Source organism: Tetrao urogallus (genome assembly GCF_951394365.1).
Source record: "Tetrao urogallus genome assembly, chromosome: Z".
Taxonomy (NCBI): Eukaryota; Metazoa; Chordata; class Aves; order Galliformes; family Phasianidae; genus Tetrao; species Tetrao urogallus.
In genome coordinates this window covers 12168578-12185650 of record NC_136816.1, presented here as the reverse complement: position 1 = coordinate 12185650, position 17073 = coordinate 12168578, and the positions used below count along the sequence as shown (strand labels likewise).

General features: G+C 37.8%; 1 protein-coding gene across 26 annotated transcripts in view; it reads left to right on the top strand.

Annotated features, from left to right (window-relative positions):
* Positions 1-17073, top strand: part of SSBP2 (single stranded DNA binding protein 2) — a gene marked incomplete at both ends in the record, with an annotated part of 158031 nt that overhangs the window by 94496 nt on the left and 46462 nt on the right. For 19 of the 26 annotated variants that reach the window (XM_079548979.1, XM_079548972.1, XM_079548986.1 and 16 more), the window contains one exon: positions 11676-11765. The exons of the other annotated variants lie outside the window; for them this stretch is intronic. In XM_079548979.1, coding sequence (XP_079405105.1) covers positions 11676-11765 — 90 coding nt within the window. The remainder of the gene's footprint in view (positions 1-11675; positions 11766-17073) is intronic. 26 annotated transcript variants of the gene reach the window in all.

Here is a 17073-nt window from a genome sequence, read left to right as displayed (position 1 = left end):
TGCAGCAGGCTCTCCTCCTGGTTACTTACTGTGTATTGTCGTTCTGTATATTAATGCGCTTCTCCTTTATTCAGGAAGTGTCTAATGGCATTTGGGGGAGGGGAAACTCATTAGCTTCCTTCCTGAGCACTATAATTTTTATTTCCTGTTGTAACATGGCCTCAGCCAAAACTAACAATGTAGAAGTAGGGGGGAAGGGTTGCCTGCAGAAAACATGTTCTTGTCTGGAGCAAGATGTTGCTTACAGGAAATTTTTGAGGCAAACAAGCATTTGAAAGCGTCTTCTGAGCACAGTGCTTAAGAGGGATTTTGAACTTGATGTTCTGTCTTGCAATTTACCCCTTTTTTATTAGGATGAGGGTGAATCAGAGCTGTACCAAGCAGACAGTCTGCTGTCCTCTTCCAGTCCGTTAGACATAGAAGGTCATGCCATCTTTTCTTCCTCCTGGCTGACCTGTAAAGGCATCCAGTCACCCCACATGAACCTCCCTCCTGGCCGTCCCCAGGTGCGGCGCCATGGCTGCAGGCAGACAGCGCGGCTCCTCTGTCCCATGCCGGGCCAGTGGCATCCTGCTGCCTGCAGGTGGCCAGCTGTGCCTGGGGAACTGGACTCCAGAGCTGTGCTTCAAGGCTTCCAATGCATGCCTGTCTTCCTGCTGGCATGTGTCTTACTCAGACTGTGCTAAGGCATGAGTTTGACCTGAAAATGTGAACTGGCTTACTTCTGAAAGTGCTATCTCAGCCTGAGAAGGGAACCATTTTGTCCAGGATTCATCTTGTATGTTCTTGTCTTTACACAGTTACTACTATGTTTTGAGCTTCTTTTCACTCAGGAGATTTGAAGTTGTTTCATTCTATCTGTGGCTAGACATTCACTGGCTTGAAATACTTCAATTTTGCTACATTAAGTTAATAGAACACTAACATGCTGTATGCCACTAACTCAGGTCAGCACAGAACCAACACCAGGATGAGCCCATCAAGAGAAAGAATGAAAACTGCAGCTTGATGGAAATAAGAAAAAGGTAGTAATGGCAGTATTTGTGCTTACAAACGCTGTGCTGCTTTGTCCTCCTGTTCTCTGGAGTATGGGCAGTTTTGAGAGTGAAGGGAGCACTTTTATTGACCATTTTAAAATAAGTGGTTTATTGAGTGGTTAGGAAATAAGGAAGAAAGCCTTTACTGCATGTAATTTTGATTAGCAAAATATGAGATTAGTAGTCACAGAGAATGGGGTAACAGACTGAAAAGTGGAGTCCCACTGCAAATGCAGCAGTTCGCAGTTTGAGTTCCTTAGCTAATGTCACGGAATTAACATACATTGGTGCTGTGTGTCACCATGGAGAGCTATTCACAGGGAATTTTAAAACACAGTAGCTCATAACCTACAGGGTATAATGGTCTCCAGGCATGCAGGTTACCAGCTTTACCTTTGTCAAATTAATTTGTGAAAGAACTGCTTTAACAGTCCCAGAAATCTTTGTCCTTTTCCTCTCACCCACTCTTGCTATGTAAAAAAAGAGGATATTAAGCAGTAAAATGAAGTTCTTCTGTAAAATGTGATCATCCCCCATTAGCTGACCGCTGGATTTTGTCAGCTTTGGTATATGACTGTCCCTTCACTGGGAGCTAAGCAGTACCAAGGGAGACCCTCTGCCAGTAGTTACCTGCTGGTGTGTGAGCCAGGAGCCAAGCTTCTTGGGCAGTGGGAAGCCTGGAATAGTTTCCAGAGGTTTAAAAACTTAGGAGTGGAAGCAAAGGAGAAGTGATAGGATAGATGAGCTGTAAAGTTCCCGAGTCTTGGTTGTCACTCGGGAAATCCCAGTAAATGTTGCATTTCCCTCATTCTGTTAACAAAACACCACTTGGATGTGAACATGATATCTAGCCACTCTTCTGCAAGTGAGTCTTGTTTTTTCAGGCTTCCCCAGTTTAAAATTCAAAGGAGAAGAATGTCAGCTCTCCAATACTTTACTGACGTGAATCTTATCAGCAGATAGTGAGAGCTGTATAATTTCCCATCAAAAGCCTGTATCACCATTGCTAGCTTCCCCAGCATAATACAGGCTATTTACCTGATAGTAGGGGGCACAGCGAGAGTGCTGGTTTGCTTTAGCAATTTGCAGCTTGTGTTATCCCCTGTAGCACAGCTCCTTGGAACCAGCTAGCTCTCTATAATTAACCAACCCAGCTGGTAAATTGTTAGGTTTGCTCTATCAGAATGAGGAGAAATGGTATCATAGGATGATATTCTGTAGACAGAACAGGAAGGAAAATACCTCTGACTGTTGTAGTTTAGGTGGTTTAGGATAAGGAACAGGTTTCAGTTTTGAGTTTTTTTTTTTTTTCTTTTTATTGTGAGAGTGGCAGACTGAGTTTTGTTGTTTTGTTTTGAGTCTGTGAGACAGTATGAAGAAAGGGTTACTGCAGTGCTTTTGTTTCATTGTTTTTTGTTGTTGTTTAAAGCATAAATAAACCAAGCAAGAGTAAACCAAGTAGAAATAAACCAATCACCACTTCTGTGCCAGGGGAAGAGAGGGGCTGCCATTGTTTGAAGTACTGTAGGGGACATGTGAATGTGGTGCATAGACACAGAGCTTAGTGATGGACTTATGGAGTTAGGTGATGATTGGACTTGATTATTATCTTGTGTATCCTTCCAAATTGAATGATTCCATAATTCTAAGAATCTGCATAATGACTAATCTTTAGGGTTACTTAAGAATCCACATGAAAATTAAGATAAAAAAAAATACATTTCAGAGTGTTAGTGGCTAGTTACTTTGAAAGTCTACAGTTCTCATTATTCTAGCAATGGATCATTGGTCTCCATAGGGTGTAAAATAATTGGTTCCCCAAGGAGAAGTAACCCAAAGGGACCACTCAGGTTCCGGGTGCCCCACAGTGGGTCGTTCACACTGAAGGCAGGGCTCCCACCCATGCAGCTCTTTGTTCCTGCTTATCTTGAGGAACCCCATGGCTGTGCCCTGCAATAGCAATTCATTTTCTCACGTTAGCACCTTACTTCTTTCCCAGAAGTTTTAATCTGTTTATCTCTAGCAACCCGTTTGCGTTTAACGTGAGGGACACTGAAATTTTGCCTGGTGTTTTTTATTTGGGTGTTAGAAGAGCCACTGGGATGCAAACCAGCTGCAGGGATGGACATACTGAGAACACCACTTGCTTGTGATGCTGTGCCATTCTTACATTTTGCATATACAAGATGAGGCTTTCTGGAGGACAGTAGATAAAAATGGATTGATTATCTTATTTTTCTTCAGAAATTTTAGTTCCAAATACTAATTACTGGGTTTAAATTTCATCAAGGATTTTTTATGGTTTTTCTTGTGTGTGGATTTTTTTTTTTTAATATATGTCCAAGACCCATGCATCATGCCAGATGGTGAGATGCAGTCTGGGTATTTCAAATACTGATGCCACAGCTTTGCAGAGCCAGGTCTGCAGAGAACTGAGCTCCATCTCTGTGCTGTTCTTTGAACCTGAAAATGAAACTTCTTGAATTCTGGTACATCACGGGGTACCGTGTCGGACTCTCAGTGACTGTTAGACTGGCCACATAAATTTCTTAATAGCAAACAATTACCAACATAAAAATGTTAAATCTTCATAGGCACTGTGCTTACTTCTGTTTTAACACTCAGAGGTGATAAAACTTAGTGCTTAAAAATTCACACTTATCCAAGGGTGGATTTTGAGATAACATGAGAGAAACTGGATATTCTAGGGGCTAGCTTTTAATGAGTTTAGTATTAATCATGGCTTTTGTTCAATTTCACAAGACTTTTCTCAGACTCAGAAATTTAGAATTCTAGCTATTCTTCAAAATCCATATTACAAATAGTTCTCTTAAAGATCTTACCTAGTGGACTTGCTTTTATTATAAATATTGTGCACCATTCATTGCATACCATGCTTCAGTTATAGAAAAATGCTTGAAAACAGGATTTTCAGAAAGTTTTATCTCGGTCTTGTAAGGCCAGCCTCACTGCACATCCTTGGTAGCTGATGAAAAAAGATGCACACCTCCAGAGGGTGGCTCAGAGCAACTGACAATCTGTGCTGGCTGTAAAGGGAGCCTCACTACGTTTGTTAGTCTTGCACAGCAGGAAAGTATTTGTTACAGCTTTATTTTCTGTTACATATGAATTGAGATCTTTGAGCATATATCATTAATTTTCACTTTTTTTTTTTCTTGACAATATTTACCTCATGTTGATGTTTCTGCTTGTGAAGTTAACTTCAAGAAGTTTAGTAAGGTGCTTCACTTAAGACAAAGAGATAAATCTCTTTCAAAGAGTAATAATATTGCACAGTTTGGTTTTGTTTTAAATTCAAGTCTCCCACTGTTTTAAAAGTACCATGCTTGTCATGTAATTAAGCACTTGTTTTTTAGCATCTGTATATACGAAAAATGCCACTGATTTTTAAGTCACAAAATTCAGGTTAGAAAAATATGTGTTGTACTACATATCAGTAATTTTACCAAGACTGGAGGTGATGTTTAAAAACCTTCTTCAGTCAATTTCAGTGAAGGAAAATTTGCTGTCAAAATACCTGTGAAGTCAGGCTTTTTCTTGTTTCACTAAGGTAATTTACAATTAGACCACATTTACTGTCTTGAAACCTACAACCTTATGGCCTTGAAAAAGGTAGAGTTAGTCCATCGCTAGTATTTCAGTATTGATTATTAAAGTGCAGTTTTGTGACAGTAAGGCCCAGACGAGAACACCTAAATACATCATTTCTTCAGCAAAACAGCATTTTCATGGTGATGTAAATTCTGCTTGTCCTGAAATAGCGATTTGTTTCACTCTGTATGCTTACCTTCTCAGCCAGCTACCTACAGCGGCTAAACTCCCCTTGGGTAGGCAGGGATTTGCAGGATTTGTTAGTTTTCTGACCATGTTGTTCCGAACGGCTGGGATTGCTGAATCACTCACAAATGACCTAAAGATAACCTCAAACCTGTCTACTTTGCATTTATTATTTCAAATTCAGACTTTCAACATATGGTAATGCATATTAACTCTCGACACGTTTGTTTGTGTTTCATAATTTGCAGAAAAGAGAGTTGCTGAGAAACTTTTAATTGTTATTAATGATGATGCTCTTGATAAAATGGGAAAGTAGTAGTGTGGAGGACATTGTCATGAGAATGGGAACACGATAGTACAGCAGTCTTAAAATCTTTGGAAAGTAAAATGGGATTAAGAATTGGATTAATTAAGTGATTGAAAGACACTGTACCAAAAAGCTTAATTACTAGAGGAAGGTAGGATGTGAGACAGGCCTGCCATACCAGCCTAACTACTGCAATGTGCTGTGAGTTTTTTGTAGAGCATCAACAGAGAGTAAAGGGGAGAAATGTTTGGAGCAGGAAGAGGAAAATCAGCAGCATTGAGCCAACTTTGTGCAGCATGTTATGGGTTGAGCATGGGGATAGTTGGGGTACTGATCATACTCACTGGAAGACTAGGTGGGGTATTTCTAAAAGTTAGCTTTTAGGTGCCTGTTGACGTGACTGATGAGGATGCCATATGACTGGTTACCACTTAATATTATTTGGAATAATGGCTTCAGGAGCAAGCCATGTTGAATCATGAATTTTAAAAACATGCAGCAATGTTTCTCTTTTCTGCAGTCAAATTATTATGACCCCAAAAGTCATTTGAGAAAACACTTGGGAAAAAAGACTATTAATGCAGTTTTATATTTCAGCAACTTTGAATACCTTCAGATACATTTAGTGGAGTGCATACCCTGCTTCACCATCACCAAAGTTAAGCCAGTTCCTCCAATCTGTTTTACATTATCTCCTGCTTGAGTGACGTGTTTTGGCACAGCACACAAGCTGAAACACCCTTACTTCAGCAGAAAATTGTCTGAAAACCATTTAACATATTACTCCCAATTTGTTTGCATCTTTATAAATATGTGAGAAAAGCCAAGTATATTCTTTCAATTTGAGTTCTGTTAATTTTTAGAGCTTACGAAAACTTGGCAATCCTTCTATTTCACTATTTAAACATAGTTTAATAATGCATATTATTTTTTAAATAGTGAACATTCTGTTGAGACCTGTAATGTCTCAACCTGTACATGTAATAATGATTTTATTAACTTCTAGCAAAAGTAAACTCTTATTTCAAAATAATTTTTTTTTATAACCGTACTTCAGAGAATCTTTGCCTATAAACTGTGATAATCCTGGAAGATGTTGCTAAGGGACAGGATTGTTGTGTTGTCTTTGAACAAGAGTTTGAAATGCTTTTATCATTGATGGCAAATACATACATAAATTCTTTCTGTTATCCTTAGCATACTTCCAAACTAGTATGTAGTTTTCAGTTCTGTAATAGAATTTCACTATCTCGGCTTAGTGGAGTGAAAATCTGGGATTTGACACTGAGATATAGTGAAACAAACTGTAATCCTGCTTAAGATACAGGAATGCCATGCTCATACAGAGGTTATTTGGGTGGCAGGTTACCCTGTGGAAAGAGAAGAACTATTTTTTAGGAAAGTGGTATTCTCCGTGGACCCCCACCTTACTGAGGGAACTATTATATTAAAACTGAGGGAAACCCAGTATTTTTCCCCCCAAAGATCAAATGTGTTTTGTTTTTTTTTTTTTTTTCCTTCAGACAACAGAAGAAAAAAATAGGCTATTAGTAGAATTATTGCTATAGTACATTATCCATTCACTGGTAATACTGTGTAAGATGGAGCAAACAGAAATAGTTTCAGAGTCTAAATTTATCTGTAGGGAGCTGCAATTCGGGGGGGAAAAAATAAAAAAAGAGAAGTTGTGAGGAGTAGCGTTATGATCCTTTACAACGGCACTTCTTAGTCTAGTACTATTATCTGAAATTAAACATTTCAGACAAAGGTGTATCAGCAAAACATCAGCAATTAATCAGGACTTGCAATGCAGATATTTCAAATGACTTGCATCTACTAATTGTTTATCTGTCAAGAAAAAAAATCCTCTATTTCCACCATTCCCTAAATTTATGATCTTGAATAAGTAGTACTAAATATTTCTTATCCTTTGTCCTCTGTGTAAAACAAAGCATCTTACCAAGGGTTCTTATGAAGACAACATATTTGCATCCAAAATACTCGGTAAAATGTAATATGCACTTTTTGTTGTCTGTTTCTATTCACTTAATTGTTTGTTTTCATAAAGCTGGAGAATGTATGAAATTCTGTGAATTAGAGGGTATTCTTTAAGATAATAACTAGTAAGTAGGTAATAAGTAGTTAGATTTTGGGTATGTTATTCGTATTCACACTTCTTGTGAGACAGCAGCCAGAACACTGTGCTTAACTTGCAAAAAATATTGGGAAAAAGAGGGTATGAGAAAGTGACAAAGAGAAAGTTGGGTTGTGGATTATTTTGCTGCTCCCCCTGCTCTTTTGGTGCATCAAGGACTGGTCACCGATAAACCTGATGTCCCCATCATGTTTATTTACAGTTCTCATTGCATGTGGTGAATAAGCAGTACTGATTTGGGAAGGCATTTGACTTTGATATGAAGTTGCCTCTGTGTTCATCTCAGAGCTTTCGACTGCCTAGCATAGTCTTATTTAAGCTTAGTAGCAGTGTGGGCTTTAAACGTCAACTTCAAGGAGATTTCTACCAAAAATCAGGCATTTTCAGCTTTCCCTCCCAAGGTAGGCTGCGATCACTGTGCTTAAAACTTCATACCAGCAGCAGCTGTCACTTCCCTGTGTTATCGTTCACATCAATCCTTGCACGTGCCTGCCTCTGTGGAGATACTTGCGCAAAGCTGAAGAAGATGCAGCCGAGGTGTTGGGTGCTGAGCATGTAGGCCGTGTAGAAGGAAGGAGCTGCCCGGGCTGTGTGTCACAAAGCAGTGTCAACACGTGACAGGTCACATTTTGAGACTGCAGCACTTTTTGGAAACAGTTTCTTGTTGCTGTTTGCTTGTGTAAAATACCTTCTTGTTGGTGTCATGTAAGCGTAACAACATTAGCCTGAAATGGTGTTATGTTAGAGGAATTTATTGTTTTGTTTTCTCTGTGACAGAACATTTTTATCTGGCCGCTATATTTTGGTTGCATATATACTATATTCAAAAAAATCATGTTAATATCATTTACCTAAATTCATTTACATTAGAAAATTAATTAATTTTAAAATAAAATGACAATCATTTTACTTACTGCAATGTCAAAATGGTCCTAAACACCAAGATAAGTGTCCATTTCATCTATATTTGAAAACTTGAGCAGTGAAGTACATCATTCTCACATTAAGGTTTACATGAAATGTAAAATGATTCTTCTGACATACTAGAACAGTTCTCTGTATTTGTATGCAGTGGGTTTCCTATGAAAATATCATAATATATGAATGCAAAATGTGAATTTCAGAAAAACTGTTATAAGTGCTGTTATTTCTGAAGATCTTGTCAAAATTCTCGTGACCTAACTCTGAAACTGGATCCAGAAAGAAGAAAGAAAGCTACAGTATGTTTGTCATTAACTTGCAATATTAGAAAGTACACCAGAAGCTTTTTTCTGATTCTCATCCAAAATCAGATTTGAAATTTTGGAATAATTAAAAGCTTTCAAGTCATCACTGAATTGTTAGTTTCTGCAATGCAAAGTTCCTATGCCGTGTTTTCAGCAAGTGCTACCTAGACTTAAGAGTTCTGAGAGATAGTATAAACGTAATGTATTTTTGTCTTTTGTTGTTGTTTTTCCTCATTTTGGCTTTGGAAAATCGGTGCATAGAACATGCAACTGCAGTAATAGAATTTGAAGCCAGTTCAGCTACTGAATTTTTCTTCTTGGTCTATTCACATGGTAGGACTCACAGAGGCAGGTTAGAAATTTTTCTTTGTGAGTCACCTCACAGACATTTTTGCTACAAAATTTTACCAATATGAAAGATTTTCCTATGCTGCTAGGGTTCACTGTAATGTGTGCAACATGTGCTGCTTTCACTGCTATACTTGTACGTCTTTTACAAGTATATATAATATATATACTTGTATGTATATATATATATAATATACTTGTGTATATATATATATATATACTTGTATGTATAATATATATATAATATATATATATATTATACTTGTGCGTCAAGCTGTACAGCAGAAGTGTATAGATGCTGTAGGTAGGTTGTGCTCTTCCAGATACTTTACCCCGTTATTGGGAGGCTGAGAACCATGTTACAGTGGCTCTGCAACTAACTGTGCAGATCAGAGGCTGGTGGGGAGGATTGCTTGGATAATGAGGGCGGCTGTAGATCTTCCTCACTAAACTTCTAACAAATTTGAAGTTGCCTCCTTGTGGAAACATTTTGTGATATATATGAGTAAATTAATATAACACACTTCTTTGTAACTTCATTTTTTATGTTTACTTTGTGATTTCTTTGTTAGTAAGCACTATTCTAAACCGTAATGTGAGCAGGAGGGTGAAGCTTGGATTGGAAGGCTTCTGAAAACTGTTCATGTGTCAGTGGAGGTGCTGCTCAGCTCTTTTTCAGAGAGCAGCTTAAAGGATTTGTATATCTAACTTCATACTGTTGAGATGTGTTTGTCCAGTAATTATAATCTGTTAAAATGCATTATTCTGTAGCATCAGTTCCAATAGACCTGTTACAGTGCTTCACACATTGCCAATAAAGATAGACTGCTAGGATTGCACAGCGACAGACAGGAATTGATATGCAAGGGATGATATTGAAATAAGGCTCATCATTATTTGCGCCCCTTTAATGGCATACAGAGAATGCAGTTCAGGCTGTTTTGGAAGGCTTGAAATGCTCAGGCTTTTAACGTCATTGATTTTCTTCAGTAATGCTAATGTTATTATTCATCTAGAAATAAGGAAGATCCACTATACTTCACTCAAATTGTTTCTGCACCTAATCAGGATTTTAATCAACATGATTATCTGATGTGTAGGTTAAACAAGTCATTTTGTACATAAAAAATAAACAACTACAAATATCTGTCTCTTCTGCTTTCCTTTGGAAATGTAGATAATCTAAAAGTAAGTAGTGGACATCCACAGAAGCTTTGCAAAAGCAGAGAAGGGTAGCATTATTTTGCTTCAGGAGTTATCTCTGTGAATTCAGGCAGCATTGTGCTCTAGTTCTATGAACTTCAGGCTATGCTCGCGGATAACTGTATTTGCTGCAGCTTTATCAGTGGGTCTGATTGGTCTGTGAAGCCTCCAGCAAAAAAGTATTGTGATTCAAATGTATTTGCTACCTGCAGTTCACCTGGCTGACTTTGTCAATTGCAATCTCAGCGCTGATCCTGCTGTCCAGATATTCACAAAAATACGAGCCTTCATCACAGTCTTATATGGTGAATAAAACTAGGTGTCAGTCAGCTCTGATGCCAGTACCTTTTAAAGATACATTATAGATGTTTGTTTGAAAAGGACATACTGCCTGAATGCTGAGTATGTTACTGTTAGAAAAATGATTCCAAAGCACAGTTTAGACCATTGAAAAGTCTCCGGCAATTAATTGAATATTTCCTTTCCACTTGGTTTAAAAAGGTCAGCTCATCTTTGTGCCAGTTTTTAGATCTTTCCACCATTATGCTTTAATTTCCTAGACAGAGTGCCAAACATTTGGAAATGCAGTTTCCAGATCTGCATCTTGTGGATATCAAGTGTGAGCATGCAATGGAGTGATAAGTTAATAAACAGAAGTCATTCATATTTTGTAGGGCAGATATTGGCAGATCATTAATAAACTGCGAGTGGCTGCCATTGCATTGTGTGTGCATGAGTACTTTCACAAAAGATTATAAGCATTTATAGGTGATTCAGCCTTATGCCCAGCAGAAATGTATTCTAGGAAGAGTGCTAGAAATTGAAAGTAATTGAGGTTCCAATACATGACAACAACAACAGTTTGACTTCCCTCTTTGTGGCGATCTCCTGCTTGTAAATTGCCAGGAGCAATATTCTTTACATGCTTATTCCAGCTGAAGGATTTGCAAAGGTAACTAATTCCATCCTCTGATTCACTTCTTAAAAATGTGTTTTTTCTTTTCCCTTCCAAAAATATAACCTGAATTCTTTTAATTTGTCATGGTGTTTATTCTGGGGGCTCGTAAAATCACGAGTAGTACTATCAGAACTGTCATGAGCATTCCTTCTTGTACTGTTTGTAACACATTCCTGTTTTGAAGCTTCGTATATTTCTGAAGGGGTATTGAAGTCTGCTAAAATTGTCTCTAACGTGCTTGGAAATTGCGTGTAAGATGCATAAAATAGTTTCTTTATGCTGCATGTATGTCTGTGCATGTGTGAAGATGTTTGTGCACATAGAACAATGACAAAGTATGCAAGTTGCATTTACATTTTTTAATTAATTGAGATTATCTATTTGATACATACATGTGTATCTGTGCAATCTCTAGCATCCTTCCTCTCAACTTAAACGTGTCTTATTAGCAATTCATTATGCTTGTATAAAAGAAGACTAGACACTAAGCAATTCTAATTTGCCTTCAGAACAATGACAACAACATACTTAGAGAATTACTTTCTGTATTTGGTCACAGCAGGTTTTTTTTTCTTCTTTTTCTTTTTTGGTTTACTGCCTACCATGCAATGACAAAGGTTTATTTTCCCTTTGTTCTTTTCAGAGTGCTGCAGCAGCTCCCAGTCCAGTGCTAGGAAACATTCCCCCGGGAGATGGCATGCCAGTAGGTCCTGTACCACCGGGTTTTTTTCAGGTATTCAGAAAAATTATAATTACAGGAATTTTAGGATAGAAAATCCTTCATAATAATGATTTAAAAGTCTTTAAAAAAGTCCTGCTTGTAAACTGTGTCTCACTATATGGTGCAATACTTGAGAGTTTTTCTTTAACAAAAGTAAATAGGTAAAAAGGAAGGGCTCTCTTTGACTGACAAGTATTCTATTACTAAAATAGTACAAAACATCTAATTTCAGAATTTCAAGGATAAGAAATGGTACCCATGTGTGAGTGAAGAATGAAATTGCTTGGATATGATTTTATGACAGTTTATTATGATAAAGTATTACAGTTGCATTAGAATTTTTTCACCCACTTTTAGCTCTATGATAAACCTATAGACCAGATTTGAAGATGTTCAACTTTCAATGGGAATTAGACCCAGACAATTAGGAATATCTCTCTGAACATCCCTCTGCATTGAAAATCTCAACATTAAAGCCTGAAAAACAAGCCACGGATTTATACTGAATGTCACCTCTAGTAAATTTTGTCATAAATGTGTTGAAACACCCACTTAATGCATTGGGCAGTAATGATGCAGAATGTGATGATGGGCAAAATGGCAGCTTCTGGTGCATGGCCAACCTGACAGCTGTGGTCTGAGGTTGGACAGCTTGCATCTCCTCAGCAAAGTTTAGTTGTTTCTCTCCTAACTGGCAAACTGTGGCCTTGGATCTGTAGCAGCAAATGCTGACGCTTAAAAAGTTCATTAATAACAGAGGTTTCCACCTCACAAACTTCATCTTATGATGGGAGGGAACAATCCAGATTTCCATCATTGTGATGTGGGGAAAAAATCAAGATAGTAATCTTATGTTCAATTGAGAGCTGGTGTTGAAATCCAGGTGGAGACAAATGTCTCACGCCTTCTCCCCAGAGATGTGTAGTCATTTCATCTGGGCGAAGAAAAAGAAGAGATGTTTTACTTAGCAGCTTCCTATTATTTTGGCTACATGGTGATTATACAGAAAACTGGAGGGGATATCAGCCCAAAGTATACTTTGTTTGTTGGCCTGTATGTGAGTTGCAACATTATTTATATGGTGCTCCATTTCCCGTAGTTAAAGAAAGAAAAAATGTTTTATGTGGTGTTGATATTTATCTAAAGAGATCCTGAACATGGCATGAAAATGTTGCTCCCTTGATCAATTTAAAAAAAAAAAAAAAGCCGTGATTTTCCATACGTGCATGAAAGGGCATGTGTAAGTAAAGTACAAAATATTTTACTGTGCCAGTGACAAAATCCTCAGGAGCTGGCAGAAGTGATTGTTTTCTTTCAGGTTTTTCTGTATTAAACAACTGGTCAGGTACAGTCTTCTAAACAGATTTTTTTTTTTTTTTCTAGTTTGTATATTTATATAAATATTTCAGTTTTTCTTACTTCAATCACCCACTCCAGACATAACGCCAAAAGAATTGAAGCCTACTGTTTTTTTTCTTTTACTCTTTCAGAAAATAAATTTAGTAGACAAAAAGGCACAGATGTGACAAATATATGAAAAATAGAGGACAGAATAACAGTTTAAAAAGTTTTGCAGGAGAAGGGCATGGGATTTTGCTTTGCATTAGATGAGCATGAAAATACATCTATCCATTGTAGATCTTTAAAGATATAAGAAAGATAGAAAATTAAGTATGGGTAAACTTTTTCTCATGTCAGTATCGTATGTTCAGTCCAAAATGGCTCTGAGGGACATGTTTTAGTGATAGGACTCCTTAAGTCAGGTCAGTGTTTAGATTTAATGATCTTGAAAGTCTTTTCCAACTTAGATGTTTTCATGATTCTGTGATTATTTGAGATGCTTGCAGCCTTTTTGCAAGGCCTGGGATTAAAAGTAAACGGAGGAAAATCCATTTGCAGTGTAACAATTTGCGACATTAATCAGAGCTATAGTAACTCAGCAAACATCTGGTGACTCCTGCAAGGGATGTTCCAAGGGCTGATCTGCACAGTCCAGTTTGGGGTCTTCCTGATAGCGTTGCACACCTCTTTCTGGAACTGCTAAATCTTTGTCATCATGTGTCTCTGTAATATGCCATACTAAAGACTAATTCTTTAATGTCGTAGTTGTTAGTGATCTACTTGCCTTTATTGAAAGGCCCAATTAACAAATCAAGCATTTTCCCAGAAACTTCTCATTTTCATGTAGTCATCTGCTTATGACTGTATATAAAGAAATAGCATTAATATGGGAGCAATCCCAACAAACAGAGCCAGGCCAAAATGAGGTCAGTTACATAAAGGTGTGCTGAAGCACTAAGGTGTGTATAAAGCAAATATGTAAGACAGACCACAAGTGTTGTGGGCTTGGAGGGAGTGTAGTCAAGAAGCAGCTAGTATCTGGTTGTAGTTCCTCTGAGAGCTGAATGTTACCAATGTCAATTTATATGAGGACAGGAAAATATATTGGCAGACAGCAGTGAATATGAACTTAAAGAAATGGAGGAACATCACCATCTGTTGCTGCAAAAAGCAGGTGAAAAAGCCAGTGAAAGAAACTCCTGGTCAAAACTTTGTATTGTTTCATAGTTGTCTTCTCCCTAGTACATCTTTAAACAGAAAATCAATCTCTATATGTGCTTCTGCAGTTTCACTTGTCCTTACAGATCGTATGAATAAATGAAATCACAGAAAACGTGTTCATCTATCTTTGAATACTGGCAAACTGCAGTCCTTTTTCTATGAGCTACTCATCTTCTGTCAAGGAATTTGCGCCCAGACCTGCAACTCACTCCTGGATTGTGAAAGTGAACAGTTTGAGGTTTTTTGAATATCAGATGATTATAGAAACAGCAGAAGAATGGTACTTCTGTCTGTATTTAGTTCACTAAGAGTTTGCACTGCAAAAATATTGTAACAACTTTCTGCAGTCTAAGCTATCTGGAAGACCATTCAGATAAAAGCTGCCTTTCATTACTTTAGTGGAAAACATTTTATTTTTCCTGATCTAAAGCTGTCCACAGCTACTGCCTTCCAGCTATGCTTGGCTAGCTCAGGTTTGCTGGATGTCTTCAAGTCAATTCATTTCTCATCAGTAGTGGAGCTCTATTTCCATGTGCAGCATGAAACGCTGGCTGGGGTATAAGCAGAATGATACTCTTGATTCAGTTCTTCCCATGAGAGGTTGGGCAAGGTGGCATTTGGGATGATAGGAGCCAGGAAACTTTATTCAAGCTCCTACTTCACTGCTGGCCACTAACATTACTTCTGTATCTCTTTAAAGAAGACAGTAATCTAGTACAATGGCATGGCATGTGGAAGTAGGTCAATATAGGAGCAGAGTCATTTTCAATCAGAAAAGCCACTAAAAACTCTGCTCTCTAAAAGTGAGGTTTTCATGTGTGTATAGGCCACTGTTGCTGACATTACTCAGCAGTCTGTAATTTTATGCCTGAACTGTGGAGTGGAGTTCTGAAGAAAGAAGCTGAATCTGCATTGTGCTTCCGTGTTTGCATTTTTTGTATTTTCAATTCAGGTGACAGAGTTGAGCACTACAGTGCTGAAAGCATTACAGTGATACAGGGGAAGAAAGATAGTAGTTATGTACAGCTATTAGCATCGACTATACTTCATTTTTTAAGTGTGGTTTAAAATGTCAAAAATAAGTTTGGAAAGTCAAGAAAACACATTTATGTGGATCGAGGATGTGATTCAATTTCACCTATTGGTAGGCATGTATTTTAATGTAAGATTTAATATCATAGGTTTGTATTTTTTCATCCAGATGTCCTCATCTTCCTTCAGCTCCTAAAGTAGGTGATATTCTGGAAATAAATAGGGATTTTACAGTACTGAATTTCCTGCTGCTTCATTATCAGCGAAACTGAATATGTGGTGCTACAGGAAGACAGAAGAAAAGATTTTGTGATGTAAAACTCAAATCCCAATTAAAAGAACCTGAAGAGATTTTGGAGTTGACTTTAATCAGGCTGAAATAAAGGGAATTTAGATTAAATGAAGTTCAGTAAGTGGGATGTCAGGAGGATCAGCACTTCTGGTAAGTTGCTTTCTTAAATGTGGGGCCTCAGAGGAGAAGTCAGAGTGCTAGATTTGATGTTAAAATAACCGTGCAAATCACTCTTACGGTATCCTCATTTTCCTGGGTAGCAATGTTTCATGTGTTTCCATCTATAAGAATGGGAGAAAATTCTTTTAAAACATTATGAATTCCTTAGGCAATAGAAAAATGTCTTATACTAAATAACTAGATGACCACACAAGTGTCTGAAATTCTCAAGCTACCGTCCAAGTTCCAGAAATGAGTCAACAATTCACCAATTTTCCTCTCAATACTATATCCTGAATTTGGAGATAAGGTGTGAGCAGAACAGTGAGCTACTATGTTAAAAACATAAAATAATTCTGCATATTTTCCATGCCATTTTTCAGCATCAGTTAGTCTTCCATGAAGCTTCTTCATATGGCCGTCCACAGAGATCAACGTGACCCAGTTTTTACGCTTTTTTCTTTTCGAGTCCTATCTGAAAGTGAACTAGTAGGACTTCTACTGGACTGAGTAAGATTATTTATAAGATTATTTACCTTCAGATCTGGCCATTTGAGAAGACATATAACATCAGCAAATTTTACACAAGTTGTCACTTAAAATGAGTAAATTAATCCACTTGTGATCCAGAAGGATTAGGTAATAGAATTCAAAGATAAAATGATTTTAATATTCGGTCTTACTTACATTTTCTGTTTTGGGGTCCACATTTTTCACAAGAGATAGTCCCATGCAGTGCAGTTGATTTTGAAAGTTGTATTGGTAGAGGTGCAGTACCTCTGTTACAAATAATCCGCTTTCATGAGTGTGTATACAAATGCCACTGGACAGTTTTGGAGCTTGTGTTCAGCAGAATATTTTAATTTTTGAACAGCATGTAAAGTGTTGGTTCTGTGTGATTTTATGTGCCATTTAGTTACTTATTAAGTTCTAAAGCAGGTTAACGCAGGGAGGTGATTGTCCCCTTCTACTCTGCTCTTGTGAGGCCCCATCTGGAATACTGTGTCCAGGTCTGGAGCCCTAGTACAAAAAAGGCAGGGAGCTGTTGGAGAGGGTCCAGAGGAGAGCCACAAAGATGATCAGGGGACTGGAGCACCTCCCCTATGAAGACAGAATGTGGGAGCTGGGCTTGTTCAGCCTGGAGAAAAGAAGGCTGCAGGGTGACCTCATTGCAGCCTTTCAGTACCTAAAGGGAGCCTACAAACAGGAGGGGAATCAACTCTTTGAAAAGGTTGATAACTGCAGGACAAGAGGAAATGGTTTTAAGTTGAGGGA